A 25,051-nucleotide genomic window follows, 5' to 3' on the forward strand; every position below is an offset into this window, starting at 1 on the left:
CTCTGAGGTGTGAGTATTTGTGTGTGTGTGCACACGCATGCGCACGCACAAGGGTATATTTAATATAGTTAAGTAATAAAATACGTTTGGTTCCAAGGGATTTATTAACTGAGGTATCACTTCATTTGAATTTAAAGATGAAACTCCTATTGAAAAGTTATTTTATAGTTATCTCTTTTTTTTTAACATCTTTATTGGAGTATAATTGCTTTACAATGGTGTGTTAATTTCTGCTTTATAACAAATTGAATCAGCTATACATATACATATATCCCCATATCTCCTCCCCCTTGCATCTCCCTTCCTGAAAAGTTATTTTAAAAGGCCTATATAAAACATGAATTTTTTTTCCACTGAGTATATGTAATTCTATTTCTGCAGAAAGGAAGTGGAGTAAATTATCCCTGGATCTGTGAAACCATCTGTGATGTGTTAATGGTCAAGTAGGGTTCAAAAACTATAGAAATGATATTTTATACATAAAGTTCTCATAACATCCATTTTGATATGAAAGGATCTAAAAATATACATACATAGAAAAGTAGAGCACAGTCAGGGAGGGAATAACATATTCATTGAGGAATCATTAGTTACTTAATCCTTTAGTATATAAGACACTAGGTACCTAATTTTACATTAAAAAATCCATAATACATCATTTTTTAATTTCTCAATTTGGTTACTTAAGTCAATCTCTTTTGTGAAAAAAATTCACAAAACAAAACATCATTTCTGGTACCTGTTAGAATGATTTAAGTCAGCTCTGCCTGAAGGAAAGAACTTGGTGATCTCTTAAAATCCATATACATTTAAATACATAATTTAAACATTATTGTAGTTTTGGATGAATTGGAATTTGTGTGTATGTGTGTGTGTGCATGTGTAATTCCAAGAGAATACAGCAATGGTCTCTTCAATTTCCAGATACTTAAGTGGTTTTACAAGTGTATTAAAGTGTGCATGCAATTGTGCTATCTCAAAGTATAAACAACAAACAATATTTCTGGAAGAAAATTATGTTCTCAAGATGGTAACTTTTCATCATCACCTTCACCTAAAACAATGATTCATGATGCTTTTAGGAGTACATCCGTCTGGGGTGACTAAGTGACTCCCAAAGACCCTCAATGCCCTTTGATTCCAGGAAGTATTTTATCTGGTTTCAAATCTTCCTCTTAAGTTAACATTTTGCTTTCTTAAGGTCCTAAAAAATCGATAGGACTTCCTCAGGCCAATAGAGGTTGGTCTGTGCAGGAATTTCTGGCAGCTTTACACATAACACATTCTGAAACTATGGGCAGACAATAAAGGAAAAGCATTGATGCATTAAGGCAGCTAGAAGTTCTAGGGAGGCTGTATTTGAAAGAAAGGAAGCAGTCACAGGGGAGAGTAAGCTGTCAACACTGCAGCATCTGTTTTCTGACATGCTTCATGGGTCATCATGTCTCCTCTATTGTTCAGAATAGATAAAAGTCAAGGAAGAAGGCAGCAGGATTCATGGGTCATCCATTGAGGTGACATTTAGCTCTTAGTGAGCCTATTACTTCAAGCGTTCCCAATCGAAATGGCTACTGGACCCCCCTAACTAAAGAAAATAGATCCAACTGGGCCCCAAATTCTAGTAGGGAAATGCCAAAAATGTAGCAATCTTATTTTTAAGTTTTAGCACAAACATTTTATGGAGAGGCAATTTAAAAAAATGAAAAGACAAAATATTTTCCCAATCATGAAGACCACAACAGCTTTATTTATACTGTTATCAACTTCAACAAGCCATGATGATGCTATTGAAATAAAGAAATAAATTGCAAGAAAGAAAACTTCTGGATAAAAATTTTTACTATAACAAAAAGCTTAATAGAAGAAAAATATATGATTGTTGTCTTCAAAAGCAATAGAAAGCAAGAGTATTAACCCTGTCAATAGAGTTCCTGGGTTTTGAGGAAGCAGAAAGGCCATGGTGCTGCTCTAAAACAGGTAGAAAGCGAAGTTGTCAGGATGGTGGTTACAGGAGAATGAGCTCTGGTGTCAGGCAGCCTGGTTCAAATGTTGATTCTGCCACTTACTGTAACCTTGGACTTGAGACTTAAACTCTCAAGGCCCCATTTTCTTATCTGGAAAATAAGGATAAGAATGGTATCTACCTCCAAGATTGTGATGCACATTTAATGAGATTAATCCATGTAAGGTGTTTAGAAGACTATATGACACAGAGTAAGAACTTAATAAAGTGTTAATCCTTATAATGCAGAAACAACATTTCAATGAACCTAAGAAATCAGCCAACTACCATACACTGGGTATCAGCAGATTCTCTGCACTTCTCATTCAGTCATTCCTCAAACATCTACCAGCCATTATTATGGAAGGCACTATACCAGGCACAGAGAATACTGGGAAAAGGAGACAAAAGTCCAGACCCTCAAAGAGTTCCCATTTCATCATTTTTCTGAATTGACACTCCCCGGGATGATGATTTGCAATAAATGCAGGCCTTCCTTTTTCGTGTGAAGAATTTTTATATTTCTGCCAGATCTTTATTTTACATGACCAGACATTTTTATATGTCTTACTACTCTACATTCTCAAATCTAGTTAGAAATGGAGAGATTAAAAATAAGCACAACTTTTCTTAATGTGATTGAAGAAAACTCCTGCAATAGATCGTGAATTCTGACAAACTAAAGGATAGAAAGATTTTGTCATATATTAATTTCAGTTACTGGCTGATGCATAACCATTAGAATTATTTTTTAAATGTAGAAAACATGCATTTTTAACCTATTAGAAATGTCAAAAAAATGAAAATCCAATAACTAGATGTCATAGAAGGCTAAATGTATTTCCAGCAAAATTTGCCTGGAAATATATCTTATATACACTCTGATGTTGTTTTCACAAAGGTCTTTGAGTTTAGTTCAATGAATGCAATACTGTATATAAAGCTACCAAGAAAAAGGTAGAAAAGTTGGGCAAATCAACTTTATGGAAATAACACTATTTTCTCTGAATTTCATTCAGTATAAATGAATACTTTTCATTAAAGAAAAATATGTAGTTAATTTAAAGATACCTTGCATAGTGAAGGGAGACATGCACTTAAAATGAGATACAAAAGTCTGAATTACCATTTTTTAGAATATATTTTTACATGACACATATTCCTTAAGTTTTTGACAGTATAAAAAATGAATTTGAGTCAGAATGAGTTCAATTTTCCATTTTATCATTTTATTCGTGTCACTAAGAAGCAATCGTATCTTATACAGGTGGGAACAGTCAATGGATGTTAAGGCAGGTGGGTGAAGGTCTGATGAGGAACAGGATATTGGAATGAAATTGAATTATCTCCCCATAAAATACTGATCAAAATCAAAGGGAAAAAGTAGTGTAGAACCTGGCAGATCACTAACTTGACCAGGTGATCAAGGTTAATATCATCAGCAGTAGAACAGACTGACACAGTGTACCTCCAGATGTGGTCAGCATCATTTCTGTGGTATTCCTAACAAGAATGCATAGCCTGAGTGTGATGAGGAAACATCAGATGGACCCAGGTTGACGGTGATAATATGGAATGAAATGCCTATATTTCTGAGACTCTAAAGGATATCCAAAACAGGGAAAGACTGGAACTGCTCCAAATTGAAGGAAATTATAAGATATGACAACCAAATGCAACATGTGCTCTAGAATGGAATTATGGCCCAAGAAGGAAAAAGAGACATTGTTTAGACAGTTGGTGAAATTTAAGTGGGGTCTGAGATTGGATGGTATTGTGCTGTCAATGTTGATTTCTTTATTGTATTGTGTATGTTGGTTATACAGAGAGTGTCCTTGTTTTAATAAAATATATACTAGAGTATTTAAGGGTGATGGAATATATTGTCAGTAAAAGGCATACTGGACTGAGATAGAGGGTGATGGAGCAAATGAGCTAAAAATATTACCAATTAGGAATCTGGTGAGAGAAGAGGTAGGAGTTCTTTGTACTGTCTTTGTAACTTTTCTGTAGGTTTGAAATGATTTGAAAAAACATTTTTTAATTAACCTTGGAACTCTCCTGCATATATAACTGACAGTGAGTTGACATTCTTAACATATAAAGTATTTTACAAATAAACAAGAAAAATGACAAGACTCTGGTGTAAAAATGGCAAAGGATATTTAGAAACTATTCATCTAATCAGAGACACCAACAACTTACTAATAAATATATGAAAATGTACAAATAACAGTAAACTTTAGAAATGACAGTCATTTCTCAGATACCGTATTAGCAAAAAGTATTTTAAATATAGTGCTCAGTGCTTCAAAGTGTATAGTTCAAGTCATCTGCAAAGTAAATTGTTTCCTCAAAACACATATCTTACTTTCTTTTCGGTGCTGTTCAGGGTATTTTTACTGGCTAAGTTAAATGGATTTAAGCTGAAATATTCACTGATTCATGTATTCTCTAGTGCACTCACATCCTCAATAATAATCAAACATAATTTTTACACCACCTAGAGTTTTAAATAACCAAAGGTTAAAATACAAAAGGAAGATGACAGCATGCCAATCATCTCCTTCTTTAAATGCTCAATTGGTAAAATCACTGAAAAGAAGAGGCAAAATTTGAATGACTTTCATTCATCTATTATGAAATACATCAATATATGGTTTCAAAAATATGACGCCTTGCCAAGATCAATGGAATGCAAGTGTATACAACAGCTAGGGAAATAAGATTTCTTAAGTAATGGAGATAACATAAACTCCATGTCAATAAGGACACCAAAATAATATTTTGCATGGACTTTTTTAAAAGGTACATGGTTCACCACACTACAGGAGATAACAAAACAAGTTACAAATAAGCTCAATTCTATCTCTGGTCACTTCATAATAAACTGCAGGAAGATCATTTTAATTTGTTAAATGAGTCTTTTGAAAAATGATTTTAAGTGACTGACCAAAGGCCTAAACAGCATTTGGGAAGTTTCACAACGACATCGTAAGACTAAAAGGAGAAGAGTCTTAATGCCAAATAATTAAAATATAGTACAACAATCCCTCAACATTCAGCTTGGAAAAGATCATTGAAATGTCAGCGCATATCAATGTATGGAAGATTAAGAAAAGAGAATTAAATGAACTTTGATGGCACCTTGAAAATTTTCTTATTATACTTGAGTTGCATCCCAATAATCCAACATTCCTCCAGAGACAAAAGAGAAAGCAAGTTAAATACTATAGAAGATGTTACTTTTGATACAAATCAGAGTCCATTTTTCTGGAAATATAGTAATTTAAGTCTTTTACAAATTAGAAAATATAATGGAAAAATAAAGATCCCACTTGAGTAACAGAATAGCCTATAAGGTTCCTAGGAAAAAATCTAACAAAATATGTGTATGCCCTTTATAGAGATAATTATAAAGAAGAAATGAAAGAAAATGGAGAAATAAGTCATATCCCTGGATTTTAAAAAATGAATATCAGAAAAATGTTAACACATTAATCTATAAATGTGATATAATTCCAATATAAATCCCAATGCCATTTTTTTCATAAAACTTATCAAACTGATTCTAAAGTTTATACCAAAGAATAAAGTTTCAAGCATAGCAAAAAAAAATCTGAACAGGAAGAACAGAGACCTGAACTATGAGTTAGCAAGTCTTATAAAGCTACAGTAATCAGAGTGGTGTGGTCTTCCTGCAGGAGCCACAAGCAGTCAGTAGAGCAGAATACAAGGCCCAGAAACAGACCTCTGAATTGATAAGAGAATTGGTACTACATTCGACATTACAAATATGTGAGAAAAGAATGGGCTTTTGGGTAATTGGCATTGGGACCACCAGCTTCACCTATTAGATATTACACTAGATAAGTATATGTAGATCTAAGTTCAAGATGTCCATTTCTTTTCTTTGTTAGGCAGGACAAAATGATCATTCATTGAATACAGCAGGGCAGATTAAGATGGAAAGTTAAATACAGATGTACCATTGTCCCCTTTCCAGATCTCCAATTAAAAGATCAATAGTAAACTAATCAACAGTATTTCCATTAATGTCTATGTATCAGTATTCATTGCAGAGTCAAATATTGTGCTGAGATAATCTCTCCTTCATTGTCACAAATTCTTCAAAATCCAAAGAAGAAAGTTAAGTAGCATCAAGGACAGATGAATTTTTTTCTTACTTCCCCCAAATTGCTCAAAATCATGCCAAATTTTCCATTCTATAGAGTAGACCATAAATTTCTCATAAAGGAAATTTTAAACCACAGAATATAATCTAAGGGACTGTACCAAAGCTACACCAAGGGACAGCAAAAGGATTTTATTGATTGTGAAGAAAGTGCAGTTTTGCAAAACATGGAAAAAGAGAACAGAGTCCTTTTGGAATTCGGGGAAATTTTCTCATTCATTTTTACTTACAAATATACTTTCACTTTTCAATTAGCCTTTACTGTTTTCATATTTCTCTTCTATATTTCTTGTACAAATAGATAAGTGAATAATATCTTAGAAATACTTCTCTAGTCTTTTTTTTTTCTTTTCAAAACACAATAGTCAGAAAACTGTAATGATGAGAAAACTCGATCTGCCTAAGTGTCTTAATTCTTTCATACATAAAGTACCATATATTATTGTCTGTTGTTTTTAGGTAATACTGATGTTGGCTAAACATACACAGAAATGCCAGAAGAGCCAACAATCTTTTTACACTGTGCTCACGTGAAGTTTGTGGTCCAATTTTTAACAGCAGCCCCTACTTGAAAAACATCACTGGAAACCAGCATCTCAGGTTGCGAGGCCAAATGAGACTGTTCACAGCGCACCAGGCACTGCTTATAAGGTTCCCAGTAGCTTCATAATGATGTCACTTTGTTTGAAGCTGTGTTTCAGTACCAAGATGTGACTTAAGCGCACTTCCAGTCCCAAGATACTGTGATGTCTGCCTTTCCCACTTCCGTCTTGCTCTTAGCTCACTTCAGACACCCCAAGACCCAGAGCGTGTCCATTAGTCTCATATGTCCAAACCAACAAAGTTGTGTGATTAGGTTTCCAGCTTTCACACGGTGGCTGAGAGGTTGCTACACAGCTCATTACAGGTGCCGTTATTCTCTAAGAACTTGATTTACAGTCATTTGGAAGTAGTGTCTGACAGTTAGTGAAATCCTCACACCTAGAGCTAATGGCATTTCAGGATAGATTAGGCACCCTGCATCAATAGAGCAATTTGAACATTCTCCAGATCCTTTACCCTAGCCTGGAGAAAACTTTGTGATGTCATTTGTGATACCTGGTGTACTCATGATGATCTTTCATTCGATCTTTCACTCATTTTTTCATCCACCAAATATTTATTTAGCATCTAACTTTGTATGACAGTATGGCAGGTAAAATGGAGTATGCAAGTTTAATGCATAATCCTTTACAGCAAAAAAAAAAAAAATCTAATCAAAAATTGTTGTCAGCTAGATAAAATTTCAGGCAAACACACAAGTACTCCTGGGAAAAGGATTAGAAAGTTACATCCTGGAGTCTTATGGTGGTTGTCTACAACCACTGCAGGCTTGGTGCTGATAAATGTTTAACATTTGGCTCTCTGCTCTCTACAGAATAATTCTAAGATATTGGTTCATTTATCCATTTTTTTAGGGAAGATAGAAGAAAAGAAATATGAAAAAAAAGAATATTAAAAAAAGAATATTTATCAACAAAAATACATTGTTTAAAAATAGCTCTATTCTGTAGCACTTGCTTATTTCCATAGTCTACTTCAAGCTACAACAGTAACGTCAGCTAGCTCACAAAGTTTCAACTCTTATCAGTCAGTCTGAGCCTACTCCAGCACACCACTGACTGGCTGAGAAACATTTTCTTCTTTTAACTTTTCTTATTTTCAAAATGTCTTTAATAATAATAGTGGTTGCCCCCAGGGACAGAAATCAGGTGGCTGGGGAGGGATGAAGGTAGACTTCTTCTCTATATCTTATTGTGCCTTTTAAATTTTGAACCATGGGATGTATTACCAATTTTTTTAAAATTACAATTACAATTTAAATTTTAAAAATCTTCAGTAAATATTTGTTACCAAATAGATTTAGATTTTTAAAATTTAAATTGTGATCAAAGGCAGTAAATGATACTTTTTACCGTCTCATATGCAATTAATACATATGTATATATGTGAAACATTGAAACAACAAGATGTTATATGTTAGAATGCCAAAAGGAGTGGCCCAGATTTTAAAACCTGGAGAAAGAAATTAATGTAAACTGGGAAGGTCAGTAAAAGCTTCACGGAGCTGTGAGTGAAGTTCTGAAGTGTGAACAGGACTTGGATGAGTAGAAAGAAAAGGATCTACACATAGATGATGAGCCCACTGGCCACTGTGCCTGGCATTTATACCCCTACTGAATGATACCACTTTTCTCCATCTCTGCCAGTGCCGGAGCTGACATTCCCCGCAGTCTCTGTTTCTCACTGACCTCTCCCTACTTCATTTGGAATCAGAGCAAGATGCACAATAGCCAGATATCTCAGGATAGCTCGCTGCCATCAACCCGCATGGAGATAAGAGTGAAGTCAGGGACTGACACAAGAAGCAGGGAAGCCGCTTCACATCATCTCTAGTAATAACATTAATGTTTATTTAGTGTTTGCTCTGCAGCAGGCACTCTGGTCAAACTCACAAAGCCTAACTCACGGGGGAATAACTCAACTTCTTGCCTCCTACCAAGCAGGCAAGAACCTGTGGTCAGTGGAGCACCACGACCTCACCCCACCCACTCCCAAAAGCAACTAGGAAATGAGCTTCTTTCCTCATGAGGAAGAGCTCTTCTGTGAACTAAGACAGACCTGACGGAAGGCTGGATCCACATCTAATCACTGCCAGTTAAAGGATGACAGATCACCTGTTTATTTTGATGACCATTTTCCAACATTTCACTGGTTTACAGCTAACCGTCCTTTAAAGCACATAAATGTATTCACTTATCCAGGACGCTATTTTGCAAGCTAGTCATCTTAATGGATACCTCAGAGAGTTCTACTGATCAAAATTTGACATTTTTTGGATAATTTGGCTTTTTTAATGACAAAATTAAAATTTTGTGAGAATTTGATTTCCCTGATTTAATTTGCACCTAGTAATGGAATACTCTTTGGTCATTAATGAACACATTATAAATGAACATTTATTGGCATAGGAAAATCCTCAAAAAATTTTGCTAAATTATAAAAAGTTATAAAATATTATGTACAGTGTGATTTAATTTTTTTTAAATAGTATATCTATACATTTTAAGTAGACATTTATAACAGAAAGCATTAGTAGACACTATCCCCAGGGGGATAAAATTACAGATGATTTTTGCTTCCTTCTTTGTGATTTTTCTAATTTGTAAAATTCACTATAAGCATTAATCTTATATGTAATGTTTGAAATTTGTAGCATAGTTAAAATTTCCACATTCTAGAGGATCCATCCATCAGTACGTGAGAGTAGAATCCACACTACTTACCCAGAAAAAGCCTGGCCCTGCCCTTCGGAACTGCCTACTTCAGCCACCACAGGAGGATGTGGGTACCTTCTGTTCAGGCATGGTCTTATTTGGTTCCTCAATTTTTATAATAAAATGTCACTATTTCCTCCAACTCAATTGCTGCTGAGGCTCAACACAACTCTCATTTAACTGTCAACAAAGAATAGCTGCAATTTGGGTATTTATCAGAGAAGTCTAACTTGAATTCAGTATTATTCTCAAGACACTGGGAAAAGCAATTGGTATGGAATATTGCCTAGAAGACATGGTATTTTATCAGGATTTCATATAGGAGGTGCTATTGGCATTCTGAGCAGTAAAACTTGGTTGCACAGAACTTTTGTGCACACTCCCAAGGGCCTCAAAGACAGTTCAACTTCAAACACCTTTACACCTAGATGCACGTTACTGGCATCGTTATAGATTTGCTTTTTCTGAAGGGCGCTGTGGCTTGATGCCACCAGCTGACATGAGGTCCTCTGAACTTGTTCCTCTAAAGGAACTCACCATATTTTACCATAAAAGGTCGTAGGAGGGGCTTCCCTGGTGGCGCAGTGGTTGAGAGTCCGCCTGCCGATGCAGGGGACACGGTTCGTGCCCCGGTCCGGGAAGATCCCACGTGGCGTGGAGCGGGCGGGCCCGTGAGCCATGGCCATTGGGCCTGCGCGTCCGGAGCCTGTGCTCCACAACGGGAGAAGCCACAACAGTGAGAGGCCCGCGTACCGCAAAAAAAAAAAAAAGTTAATAGGAGAAATAAGTCTCTGGTCTCAGAACCAAGAATAGTTGCATTCCCTTATCATCTAAGTGGTTGTCTATTTCTTCTTTGCCTTGGTTTGCATATTTCATTTTATTTTTGTCTTATTGTCCTGTAGATATCTCTATAAACCGCCTTAATTTTTTGTGAAAATAAGCAGAGAATAAATAAATGTTCAGGAAATGATGACACTAAAGAGATGGGTGAGAATAAGACTAAGGAAAGAAAGATACCTTCAGCAACAACAACAGGAAAAAAAACAATACAAACCAAAGCACAAGGTCTGTGAGGGTGATGGGAGGTTAGGAGATATCACAGTGGATGCATAAAAATACCAGACTCGGGAATCAGAATTATGCTGAGTGTAAAATAAGTCAGACAGAAAAAGACAAATACTGTATGATTTCACTCATATGTGGAACCTAAAAACTAAAACAAATGAACAAACATAACAGAACAGAGAGTAACAGATACAGACACAAACAGGTGATGGCCACAGGAGAGAAGGAGAGAAATAAGTGAGGGAGACTCAGAGGTACAAACTTCCACTTATAAAATAAACGAGTCACAGGTATGAAATGTACAGTGTGGGGAAGATAGTCAATAACTATACGTATGCGTGTATGTATGGTGCCATCTTAACTTATTGTGGTGATCATTTTGAAATATATAGAAATACGCCGCGTAACAGGAACTGATAGTGTTGTAGGTCAATTATGCTTCAAAAACAAACAAACTCATAGAAAAAAAAATCAGATTTGTGGTTCCCAGAGGTGGGTGATGGAGGAAGAGGGCATTGGATGAAGGCTGTCAAAAGGTACAAACCTCCAGTTATAAGATAAATAAGTACTAGGGATGTAATGTACAACATGGTAAATATAATTAACTCTGCTGTGTGTTATACATGAAAGTTGTTAAGAGGGTAAGTCCTAAGAGTTCTCAGAAGAAGGAAAATTATTTTTCTATTTCTTTGATGTTGTATCTATATGAGATGATGGGTGTTCACTAAACTTACTGTGATAACCACTTCATGATGTATGTAAGTCAAATTATTATGCTGTACACCTTAAACTTATACAGTGCTGCATGTCAAGTATTGACATATCTCATTAAAACTGGAATAAAAAAATCAGAAGAAGTGGGTTTGGGTGCCGACTCTGTCACCATCTAGATAAGTGATACGGTGAAAAAACAGGCAGAAGAGAAGCTAGTCTAACAACTTCAGACACTGAGAGAAGGCACAGCACAGAGGTGCAGGAGGCCAGCTCTATAATCATACTACCTGAGTATAAACCCTACCTGCATTTACTCTTGGGAGCCTTTAACAACTTAACCTCTCTAAGACTTGTTTTTCTTATCTGTAAAATGATAATGAGAATAATGACCTTGCAATATGATGGGACTTTAGTGGATTTTTTTCTCTTCTATCATCAAGCACTTTATACGGATTTACAGATGAGGAACCTGAGGTTCAGAAGAGGTAAGTGATTTACCCAAGGTCACAAAGCCAGTAAGTCTTCGTTCGAGCTATGACTGGAATGCACGCAGTCCTTCTCCAGATCTGCACTCTGAACCACTATCTAACACTGACGTAAAAGGAACTAACCCATGGAACGCACTGGGCGCTGCGCCTAGCACACGGTAAGCCTTTAATAATTGTTGGCTTCCAAGCAAATGAAAAGCGCCTTCCAAACAGATAATATGATTTTAAATATCATAGAAAAATATCCTATATCTCAAATATGGTATTTGTTTAGGTAAATGTTATCAAATTTACAGATGATACAAAGGAAGAATGAAGAATTAATAATCGATTTAACAAGAGTAACTGGAAAGCATGAGAGCTGAGCACAAAGATTTATGCATAAATATGTTCATCACGGTGTTATTTTTTAAAGTTTAAAAAGGAAATGAGTTCAGGATCCAAAAGTTAAGAACACACACCGACACAGACAAAAAACTGGATTAAAATATGACAGAATTTCAACATCAGTCTTCTTCTGGTGATATGATTTGTATGAGTTTTCCTATTTCTTCATTACACTTGTCAGTTGTCCACATTTTCTATAGTGAAAATATATTGCTATTCTAATTTTAAAAAACCAAATATTATTTTTAATTGAAATAAATCAATATAAAGACCTACACATAACTTTAACAAAGCTACTTCATAGGAATAGTAAGATAGGATCTGTCTGACAGCAAATCTTCCTTCAAGGACCTACCTGATAAAAGTTGGGTATTTCGGTGGTCCATATCCTTACTATGTCTAAGGTGCTAAAAAAATTTTCAAACGATTTTAATACATATCAGTTGGAACGTGCATAGATTATAAGAAATCCATGCTGGTCAAACATTTGTAGAGTTAATGTATTCAACTCTAGGGACCAACAAAACATTGACCATCTGGATGGGATGGTCGTGAGGGATGTCATCTGGAAGAAGGTTAGGCGAGTTCCATGTCTTTACAAATGGGGTAGCAAGAAGCCACAGGGCTTAGAAAAATCTAGTGCCCAAAATACAGGGGAAATTTTCTTAGCAAACAGAAATAATCAGCAATAAAACAGGCTGCTCTGTGAAGGAACAATATCTTTCGCTGTATGTGAACCATGTTGCCTAAAGCCCACTGGAGAAGGGCAGGGTCGCAGTGTTACAAACGAGGAGCTCCCGTGATATCAGTCACCTGAAGATGAGGACCAGGAACATACCAAGGCGAACAGCCCTCGTGAACCCTTGGAGACGGACCTCTCCCTTTCTTGCTCAGTCTTAAGGAGCCCAAGCCAATTACCTGGTGAATGTTAGGATGGCACCCTCCCTTCAAAAACAGGCCAAAACCTGGGAGGAAAGAAACCCAAGTGAGGGGCCTGGGAAGTTATGCCAATCCTTTGGAACTAAAGATAGAATTAGATGGGGCCTTAAATCCCTGAGGGTAATCCAGGTAGAATGTGATCAGGAACCCCGCTCTCTGTGTCAATTTTCTATATTTTGTTCTCCACATATATTTGCTTCTGTTTGCCCTTTAGTATTTAGCAAAGATTTGCCATGTCCCAGGCTGCCCCATCTCTCATAAGAGAAACCAAGAAAAGAGGTTTCTGCCCACATCTGAACAGGATTGTTAAATCCATTATATATGTAAAACACTTTACATATATAAACGCTTTGATCCTCACAACCACCTGTGAAGGAGGTACTATTTCTATCCTCATATTACAGATGAGGAAATTGAGACACAGAGAGGTTATACGACTTGCCCAGCGTCCCCAGATAGTCACGAAATGGGCATTCAAAATATGAACACAAAAGAACTTTCATTGTCAGAACTGTGGTTGTTCTTTCAGGAAGGAATCACTTTAAGCTGTTTGATATTATTTAGTAGCAATTTATGTATATGCTAAGTGTCATGAATGAATTTCTTCTTCCCCCTCTCCCCTCTTCCTCACTACTCCCACCAGCTCTCCTAATCATGCTTCTATGCGTGCGAGAAGCTAGGAAATTCTAGACAGCATTTTGATTCAACACACATCCAAGAATACAGCTGTAACTGCCACAGTCTAAGAAGTGTGCTGGAAAAGAATTTATCTGTCTGTGATTAAAATTATAAGACTATTAAACTCGAAACCCAGGCAATATCCTAAAGAAACAGAATATGGTATTTTTGCGGCTAACTGTTCACCAATTAACAGGAAGTATGTTTGACTTTAACATCGAGGAAGATAACTCATGAGGAAGTTAGTAATTAATAAGTGGGTTTTAGGAATGGTGACTTCCGTGGGCTGTTAGAAACATCAAGAGCAACAGCTCCTCTTCTGCTTTTAGGCTGATCTCAATTACTTGTGTTTCTGATTCTGCATAATGTAGCAAAATTATTCTTGCTGTTTTAAACCAATCATGAATATCTTGCTTTTGTTTACTTCTCTTTAATGTGTTAATTTCACCATATATAATGAAAACACAGGAAACTCTAGCAGCCGCACGTACCTGTGATCCAAGTGGTGAATGGAGAGAATCACTCCGGAATTTAAATGGGTCTGTTTCAGGGTCACCAGAACAGTAAATTCATGTTTGTTTCTCAGCTTCTGAAAAAACTGTTCAGCTGTAGCAGTGGATGCTTTTATACTTCTGGGAGTATCTAAAAAAAGAAACATACAGTAAATAGACTAGAACTTGGCTTTATAAAGCATCCTTTACAGGCAATATCTTTCAGAAAACATTACCAAGCAACTGCTGATAAATACTAAGCTCCAGACTCTCCTGGTAAATTGGTTCAAAAAGACTTTTTGCTACACATAACACAGGACAGTAGACCACATGAATGACTGAGCTTGTGTTTCAGAGATCTTTTTTCAAAAATGTCTTTGAGGTGAAGAATCAAAGAGCCCTGTTTGAAGAACTGAGCTCCCAAGTTTTCTCCCCACACTCTTCCTAAATCCTGGATGCCACAGCCACGGCAGTGTCAACACTGAACAAAAGGATGTCCTTCCGAGAAAAGGACCTAAAAAACCATGACAGAGCCATTTAGCTTTTCTGACACCTCGTGACAGAAAACTGGATTTAAATCAATGTGCCACCTTCCACGTTGATATCCGTAGCCAGAAGGCTTGCTATAAATAGATTTTTTAAAAGATCATTGAAATTAGTCACTCTCAGCCTTCTGTGCAGTGGATGAAACATTAAGATCAAATTATCGTGCTGTATTTTTGAAAGAAATGCACAGAACTCAATTCCCACATCCCTCTCCCCAGGCTTAGAGAACACCTAGACAAGAGAGATTTGAGTGGGAGAGTAGATTTTTATCCGGCACTTTCCTGTGGTTTCGTCGTGCACTCCAACCTCAGGACCCAGAGGACATGGGAGAAATAGCCAGGGGTAGAAAATGTATTTAGTGGACAGGAAAAACCTATCATTCAAGCCGTCCACTCGCAGAGCATATTGCTCTCCTAGTCACAGTGTGTGCAAGAGGGTTGATGGGAGCCAGAAACACAGTTTCTGTAGCTATCAAATCGTTCTCCTCTTTTCTGTGCTTTAGACTAGATAGACTAGATAAGGAGTTCTCAATGGGGAAGCTACTGGCATTTGGAGAGAATAACCCTTCATGTGGAAGACTGTCCTATGCACTACAGAACATTTAGCACCCCTGGTCCTGGCCCAATGAATGCCGGTGGCACTCAGTCCTAGTCGTTGTGACAACCCAAAGTTCTCCCACACTTTTCCAAGCATTCCCTTTGGAACAGTGCAGCAGAAATCAGGTTGAGAACCACAACCTTGATGAAACAGAGCTTATGAGATTAATCTAAAGTTCCCCACCTTTCCAGCCACACAAATTTATGGAATAAAAATGGAATCACCTGGTCTGTGTCCATCACTGGGGATGCATAGACATGGAGAAGCCCTCAAGATACCCATAAAATGGAGGAGGGGACAAATAATCCCAATAAAATAAAAGAAACGCTGTCATACAGCTAAGTACAAAGTGGTGTTGGACCACAGAGGGAAAGCAGCCAACATCATCTGGAGGGCAGGATCTCAAAACAGAAGGCATTTGGTCAGGAGTTCACCAGGTGGAGAAGAGAGGGAAAAGCACTCCAGTCATAGAAATAGCTTATGAAAAAGCAAAGAGAGACGTGATAGGGCATGACATGGCTGAAACAGCAAGTAGCAGCCATTGCAGGATGGGGCTGGGTAGGAAAGCTGAAGAGGAGAGGCTGGGCTTTGTGTGCCAATGTAATAGACACTTGCTTCTGTCACCATCCTCAATTTACTCTCTATGTAAAAAATAAATAATAATAACTCTCATCTACCACTGAAAAACGATCCCTCCCCACTCTTAACCCATGGCTTCCTCTGTGCTAAAAGTAGCCAATCAGAGCGTCGCCTATTCCTGTCCACGGTAATTGATTCCGAAAGAGGCACCTAATCCAGGGCAATGAAGTCATCAGGCCCAGGATATTGGTTCCAGGTTTTAGGAAAAAGAAACTTCCTAGTTTCCAAAAAGAAACTTCCTCAGGGCTTCCCTGATGGCGCAGTGGTTGAGAGTCCGCCTGCCGATGCAGGGGACACGGGTTCGTGCCCCAGTCCGGGAAGATCCCACGTGCCGCAGAGCGGCTGGGCCCGTGAGCCATGGCCGCTGAGCCTGCGCGTCCGGAGCCTGTGCTCTGCAACGGGAGAGGCCACAACAGCGAGAGGCCCGCGTACCGCAAAAAAAAAAAAAAGAAACTTCCTCAGTTCTAGTCAATAGTCACAGTTCAAAAGCGTAATAATCATCCGCAATTTCAGCCATGGTAAATGTAATAGTTTCTCCCTAGATTCCACTAGAGAGAAGACAGGCTTTGCAGAGACGCCATCCAATTCCTCTGAGATCCAAAACCGTCTGCTTCCCAAGGAGGCACAGAAAATGAGACTCTGTGAGAAGGATTTATCTAGTGTTAACTTTTAATCCACTCCAATTTATATACAAGTGAATCATTCACAAACTTCATGACTTCATTTCAATTTGCTAGATTAAAAAAAGGGTAAAATTGAATTACAAATGTTACACTCCCCACCCCACCCCACCCCCGGTCCCGCCCCACTCCGACCCTTTCCAGGCAGGTAGATAGAGCTTGAGCAGCATCCTTTGTCTTGCCGGACAGGGTGATAGATGGGGAAATAAATGATGGAAACTGAGGAAGGGACTACATTACATACAGGAATGGTGATCAGAGCCACAGAGAGATGGGAAGGTGTAGCCCAGGAAGCTTGAGCTCTTATAGTGAGAGAAAAGAAACTGAGAAAACTGTGCCAGCTGCCTGACAAGGTGGAACTTTAAAGAAGAGATGCTTGGGCTTCCCTGGTGGCGCAGTGGTTGAGAATCCGCCTGCCGATGCAGGAGACACGGGTTCGTGCCCCGGTCCGGGAAGATCCCACATGCCGCGGAGCAACTAAGCCCGCGAGCCATGGCCGCTGGGCCTGTGCGTCCGGAGCCTGTGCTCCGCAACGGGAGAGGCCACAACAGTGAGAGGCCCGCGTACCGCAGGAAAAAAAAAAAAAAAAAGAAGAGATGCTTGAAGAGGATTTTTAGAAAGCTTTGTCATTTGGTACACAAAGAAAACCCTCACTAAACCTCTATATTATTCTCCACTGCTTTTGGAGTCAGATTTGTGAGAAGGGTTGAGAGGCTATATTATTTGTGTGGGTTTTTATCTGTTTTGTTTTCAGATGAAATGACATGTGAAGACTGACCTTATGACGAAAGGAAGAAGAACCTAAAAAATGGATTACGTTTGAGTATCGTTGGTAAAAATGTAAACCACCACGGCTGAAAACATGAGGAAGGCAAGTGTAGTTGAAGGGAAACCATTTTTTTAAAGATTTGTCAATCTGCATTTTGGAAAAATTTCTCTGGTAGCCATGTGGAATATCTGAAGAAAGAAAAAAAGTTGAATATTGGGAAAACTCTTGAGAAACTGGCAATTCAGGTGATTACTGACTTTTTGTTAAATTTCACATATTTTAAATATCACATTTTGACATCCCTAAACCACCTTTCCTAAATCAAATTGATGTTTTTGGCTTTCACCAGGAATCGTGATACAGAACTACTTACTGGTTCTTTCACTGTCTGTCAGGCATGTTGATGTGAGAAGGGCCAAGTGAACCCCACCCAGATGGATATCTGCGTTGAGATGCTTAAGGAAGTGCTTAAGGAGACCTGCAGGGCAGAACCATCCTCTAACCCGCAAGGGTGGTAAGTGTGGTCCCAGAGGGTCTCCATCCAGCTTAGACGTAAGCCTATTCACTTACGCAGGGTCACAATTCAGGACACGCTCTCTCACCCTGTCCAGGCGCTCCTCCCAGCCCATTACCTTCCTGTTTTGCTCCCTCTGTGGCGGTTAGAGTGACTTGCAGGAAGAAGGGACCCTCCAATACCAAACATGCCCTGCAGAAGCTCCAGTCAGCCTACGCTTTAGGGACAGGAAAAATAAAATTCTTTTTTTTCCATCCTGATTAACCAAGTTCACTTGTATAGCAGTTTAAAAACTGGGCCTTGCATGAATCTATAATCCCAGGTGAAGACAAATTACTGAATGAGGCAGAGAGAGCACCTCTAGGAAGTATACTGATTTTCAGCTTTCTGTCAACAGAACACCACCTCCCACCAATCCTTACCTCACCTTAATGATATTTAAATCTATTGTTCCCCCTTAAAAACATGTTTTTGAAAAATTTATTATGCCTGCATCCGGGAAGGATTTGATGGGAGCCTGAACTCTGTGAGTAGCTCAAAAAAATTAGGGAGTGGGCTTCCCTGGTGGCGCAGTGCTTGAGAATCCGCCTGCCGATGCAGGGGACACGGGTTCGTGCCCCGGTCCGGGAAGATCCCACATGCCGCGGAGCAACTAAGCCCGTGAGCCATGGCTGCTGAGCCTGCGCGTCCGGAGCCTGTGCTCCGCAACCGGAGAGGCCACAACAGTGAGAGGCCCACGTACCACAAAAAAAAAAAAAAAAAAAAAAAAAAAAATTAGGGAGTATAACTTTATTATTATAGAATTCAAGAGATTTTTAGAAATTCTAGCAGAATCTAAAGAATTTGGTCACTTATAAAACACATGCAAAAGGCAAAAGAACAGGAGAAAATTGAATCCAATTGAATCCAAAGTTTCTAGCTTGAGAGACAGAATGAAAGGAAAATGCAGTAGGAGCATGATGGCACCCAAATGGGATTTCAGTTTTAGAAACGGGTGTTCTGGAACGTGCATGTGGACATGTCCGGTAGGAGGCTGGCACTACAGAATTTGATCTCAAGAGAGAGGTCAAGGTCAGCAGTTTAAATGTAGCGGTCATCAGAATACAGTATCTAAAGTCATAGGCATGCCTGAGTAAATCATAGGAATCACAGGAACGAGAAGAGGATAAAAGGATGGACCATAAAAACACTAAATCTGTAGCACAGCAGGGACAACATATATAACTTTATACGTGTACTATACAATGCTGCACGTCTACCACCATACATTTGTCCTTCAAAAATGTATAAATAATATATTTTCCCCTTTGACCCACATTCCATTTTATTCTCACAACGCTTAACAAGGACAACTATTACAATTCTGTGCTTCACCCAAAGGCACCAGGCATGCTAGAGGTGTAATGGGGATGACAGTTTCTGGTCCAGTATTCGTTCCACTAAATTGCCCTGCCTCCTGAATGTGGCATCCTTACTCATGCTTAACTGCCACTCACAAACAGAAAGGCAAATTCAGGAGCATCAACATAGAAAATAATCCAGAAAGAAGTAATTATATAACATAACATTTTTAGTTCCTTAAGTGACTCGCTTAGTAGTGATTTAATTTAAGAAAGGTCACTTTCCCCATTTGCATTTCTGTTTCCCAATTTGTAAAATTAGCATCCCTGCCTTCTATTTTCATCTCAAAGATTATATACCGTTCAGAGAGACTTCTGAGTTTCCTGTGATTATTACTCTAAGATCCAACTCCAGTCCTCACCAGAAAGTCAAGTCAAAGAAACCACCATGGAAGAATAATTTTACTTTATTTTTGTTATCATTTCAGTTTTCATAATTCATAATTAAATTCAAGTATGTATTAAGCAATTTCTCAACAAGGTCTCCTGTTAGGAACCACACATAAAAAGTAGATGGTTATGAGAACAAATTCTCAACCCAGAAAAATAAGTTTCCAATGCCAGCTATGCAGATGACTAGCTGTGCTTGGCATGTAGCAACACCACATGTTGGCTTTTAGAATTATGATACGTTTATTATTACTCTCACAAGCAATGAGACTGTGGAACCCACTAAAACTACCAAGAGCCATTATACCCTTGTGGTGATTTTCTGAGCTTACTTTCATTCTAAGTGTCTTAAACTCAGCCACAAAATACCAGTTCTCACACATGAAAATTAACATAAAAGTTTCTGGCAATGAAATTATTCTTAAGATAAATCCTGCCTACCACCCCGTTTCTAGAGAACTGTGAATGATCGTTCTTTTATGGACAAAAATCAAAGTAAGCTGAATTTCTTTTCAAAAAAGGGCTGACGACCATCATTTGAACTGCCTCTTCAGAGAAAATCAGGCAGAGAAAAGGAGCCTTTAAATGCTACTAGGAAGCCTTACAGAAGAACTTACCAGCACGCCCATGCTGTATTAGGTCTTTTTAATTGGAGAGCTGCTTGAGTTTAAAACAGAACTTTCTTTCCAAGTTTTCCATTTTTATTGCGTGCAGAAGCCTAAAAATCCCACGAAGGACACAACGGGTGGCATTTTCAGTAGTTATTAATAAATAATGAAGGAGGTCAGAAGCAATTACATCAAAATATTCATTTTTAGTCATGGGACAACCAGGATGGAGTGATGAGTTCATGTTTGGAGGCAGTGTATCCTCCACACACATAGTTAGGGGGAGAGAGGAGAGTGAGGGTGAGATGGAGAGACAGAAACTGGTTTCTTTCTATATAAAATAGACTGTAGCTTAATGCAAGTGTATCTGTGGTAGCAAATATGGATGTTTACTGAAAAAGAATCAGACTAGAACTTCTTTAAGTATGTTTAGTGCATTAGTAGTAAAAGTAAAGAGAAGGAGTCTGTCCATCTCCCAATAACAAAGCAATCGGTAAGAATTCTTTTCCTCTTTTGCACTTAAACTGCATCACTACAATTGCCACCATGAATCAAATGAGTCTCTGGCCTCTGACAGGTGTCTATCCTGTCTGCAGTGTGTAGAAACCTAAATTGATTTCCCTCCACATAAGCAGACTATTAAAAATACCATGTGCAGATTCAATCATAAAAACGGTTTAATCTCGGGCATAGAGTGGTTGACTTAGAATGTTCCAAAACTCACCAAATTACCCTTTTGTTCAGTCTCTAACTATGAAAGGTTGTTGTCTTCTAAATTCAGGTTAGAAATACATGAAATTAGAACTATTATTATATCAATAGTTGTTGTTCATTGCTCTTACTCTCCTTTCAATATATCCATGCCTTTACAGTGCAAAACTTTAAAGGCAAAAATAATAACAATTTTAAAAGCCATTAAAATTTGATTAACACAATATATGCAGTTTGCGAAGTCCTTCAACATCAACAATCTCATTTAAGCCTACAGCAACTTTGAATAAATGAGATTATCAGCTCCACAGTAATAGAAATTACAGATGAGAAAAGAGAGGCACAGAGAAACGAAGACACTTGTGATTATCTCTGTAAGTGGCTCAAAATCAGAGCTGATTTCCATCAACTTACTCTTCTAGGAACTTGTTGGCTCAAAACTTCGGGACCTTCCTGCGTGAAATCTGAAACTGAGCACGTACACTGAAGGGCAAGGAGAGACCACAGGAAGAGGCAGATGGCTCCTGATTGGTAGGTGGCAGGTTTAAGAAACAAAGGAACTTACACACCAGGCTTGTTTTGGGCGGTCGCAAGACAAGTACATCCTCTGCACTCGCCTACTGGAATTTTAAAAGTTTATATAGAAGCCTTAACTGGGTTCTGTCACCTATGCCATCCAGATGGTCTCAACAGCACATTGCTTTCTCAAGGCAGTTGCTTCCTTGAAAAGAGCTCTCACTGTGGGAACAGTGGAATGTACATTTCAAGGGTGGGAGGGGGTGAGGAGCCTCTGATTGCCCTGATCCCGCTTGTGGGTCAACTGGCGGTCATGTCCTCTCAATGACCTCCTCCAATAGCTACTACCCAAGGCAATTATGAGAGGATATAGGAATGAACCTACCAAATTCAAGTGGCAGAGCCTGGATCCCAACCCAGGGCAAGGTGCTTCCTATTATTACAGAAGCACGATGCACACTCTAGAGAGTAGATAAACCCTCATTTTTAGTTAACTTTTATAAAAAATATATTCTGAAGATAAATAAATACATTTTTCTTCATCTTTGGATCAATTTAGGTTTTTCAGATCTACAAAACTATTCATATCACATAATCTCTCAGCTGATACTTGGAACTACTGATATGTAAACAATACTAAATTTTAAAACCAAAAGCTTTTTAAAAAGACAATTTTAAATAATTCTCCTCAAAAAGTTACTGGGCAAAATGTATGAGTAATCCACAACTTTTTTTCGTCAGCAAACTCACATCTAAGGATGTCACATCCTCACCCTTTAGATATCTATATGCCTTTTACCTTCCTAGGTTCAGAGAGTTCAAGGACATACTCTTGGGATGTCAACTTGGAAATATCCCTTCATTTAACCTCAAAACAATCTCAAAAGTTTCTTTCAAATATACAGCTAATTATAATTTGATTCAATGCATAATAAACATATGTAACATAATAAACATAATAAACATACCTTCATGTATTATTTACAAAAAATGTTTGTTGGCTTAATGTTGTGAATATCTAACAACATAAAAATATACGTACATAAGTGATTATAATCAGAAACAAAAGCATCCACTAACTAGTCAAAGAAACAAAAACAAATAGCAGATTCTACTCCTGGATTTAGCAACTAACTAATGGACTTTAAATAAATCGTTGGAATTTTCACTAGTAAAGTAGAACAAAATGTAGTCAGGGTATAGGGGGGACTACAAATAATAAAACACCTCTATACTTTGAAGCTTAAAATTAAAGTATTAAAATTATATACATAACAGAGATAAGACAAGATATTAAAGTTATTCCACTTTGTTTGTTTTTATTCCATGGCAACGAACAACTTTCTGATAATAATTGGCTTCCAAGGTACACTTCCCTTCGGACACAGCAGTAGTGATCAAACAGTATGAGTATTCTGATTTCATTCATTATTATAATCCTCCTCGTAGATTAAAATTAAAATTTGTACTTGAGTTTATAATCAGATTAATGCTTTTAGCTAGTGTTTAGCTGTCCCTCAGAAATTCACCAGTGAAATTAGCAGCTCTTTTGTTACCAGCAAAATTAAGAAGGTAAACGAGCTGAAACAGTATTCCTCTTTATCATCTCTTCTCTCAACTGCAATACTGCTCAAGAAGATCAAATAGGCAGAAATATTACGCAAATAAAAGGGAATATGGTGATCGATGACGATGACAATGCCAATAATGATGATGATGATGATGACGACGTCATTCACAACTTCAATAGACTGGCTGCATTCCTCTGTTGATCCTGCCTCACTACTCATGGATAGCAGTCTCAACAACCTCATTTGAACATACGTAGCAGATGTGAGAATTAGTAATTTGCTAGACCTTTATTTAAAGTAGTCCAAAATACTATATCCAATTGAACTTAAACTGCATACAACGTGTTGGCTAATATCATGAGCCAATGTCTTAAACACATAAGGAAAACTAAATTCATGGACTGCCATAATTTACAAAACATGCTTTTGCCTTGACTAAAGCCACTGAAAACTTGAATAAATGTTTGAATTTCTTTTAAAAAAAGAAAAAAACGATTTTTTTCTGGTTCTACCATTAATAGTAGATGAAAAGGCTCAACTGCACCTTCCTATACTGATACAGTTATGATGGGTGAGGTATTGCTTAAATTAACAAACTACTCAAATTAATAGTGAAGTGTACAAATTCATCAATTATGTAATCTTTCTTTTCTCTTGTAAACTATCCCCTATACAGTACCTAGCTATACCTTAAATACACATATAATTACTCTTTGTAAAATGTTCATCTATTAAGACAGTAACTAGAAATTCAAAAGAAATATATATAAATTAGTTTTTTAAGTGAAAAGTGAATCATAAGTCACTCCTTTATTTTCTTTGAAGTCTGATCAAATATTCATACAGTCCCTGAGAAGGATAAGAGAGAATAAAAATATGTGCATTCACAACGCTGGCTATCATTTTATCCACATGCATGTTAGTGTTTGGCTTAGCTTAGTAGATTTATTAGTGTAAAAAGAAGGAAGAAAACATACAGGATCAAGGTGAGATTTTCATTATACATCTTCAACATTCAATTGAACCTATTAATTGACAAGAATAAAGAATAGGTATCTCTAAGATAGTTTTACATCTATAAAATTATGAAGGTTATAAATTGTGCAACCTCAAAATTACACAAGCAGGTTCTAACAGAATCTGCTGAATAGCCAAAGAGATAGTAAGCAGTGCCCCATCAATTATGCAGAGCTGAAGTGCTGAAATACACGATTTCATCTTCTACCTAATAGGCCAATTTGACCTGAGATATCAATTTTGGGAGTTCTGCTTTTATCCTTCTTTAATTACAATAATCAGATTATTTTAGAATAACAAGACACCAAAATATCCGTTATCATGATTTATCACCCTATTGAAATTGTGCTATATTTTACGACTATTCTTTTCACTGCAAGAAAGAAAATAGCATTATAAAGTACCAAAGGACACGGGGCATAGTATAATCAATTTCTCAGTCCAGAGTCTCAGACACCAGCCCTTATGTCAGTCAACCTCTGCCCTTGTTCCCCAGGCCCCGTATCTGTCTCCCCTCCATTTCTGAACCAGTTATGATAAAGATGCCAGAAAATTAGAAGTGATGCTCAGAATTAAGTCTTACTGCTCAGACATTCAACAAAAAAATTAGCTCTGAGAATCTGTGCAGCTTCTAAAATGAATCATTTCCCAGACCTGCTATGTTGGCCCAATATACAAAGTTGAGCTGCTGCTTCAGTTTCCCAGCCTAGAACTCAAAATCCTGCCCTGCCCCCCCATCTGCTTGGTTGAGGCTCTAATGCCCAGTCAGGATCTTGCCAATTCTCTCTGCTGATCCTCAGGAATGGATGAACCCTGC

At 37.7% G+C, this 25,051-nt stretch overlaps 1 protein-coding gene across 4 annotated transcripts in view; it reads right to left on the bottom strand.

The window, feature by feature from the left end:
- NELL2 (neural EGFL like 2) overlaps positions 1–25,051 on the bottom strand; it is a 443,340-nt gene that overhangs the window by 303,037 nt on the left and 115,252 nt on the right. For all 4 annotated transcript variants that reach the window (XM_067009131.1, XM_067009130.1, XM_059081587.2 and 1 more), the window contains exon 4: positions 14,277–14,427. In XM_067009131.1, the coding sequence (XP_066865232.1) occupies positions 14,277–14,427 (151 nt within the window). The remainder of the gene's footprint in view (positions 1–14,276; positions 14,428–25,051) is intronic.

The sequence above is a fragment of the Kogia breviceps genome, chromosome 12 (assembly GCF_026419965.1).
Source record: "Kogia breviceps isolate mKogBre1 chromosome 12, mKogBre1 haplotype 1, whole genome shotgun sequence".
Taxonomy (NCBI): Eukaryota; Metazoa; Chordata; class Mammalia; order Artiodactyla; family Physeteridae; genus Kogia; species Kogia breviceps.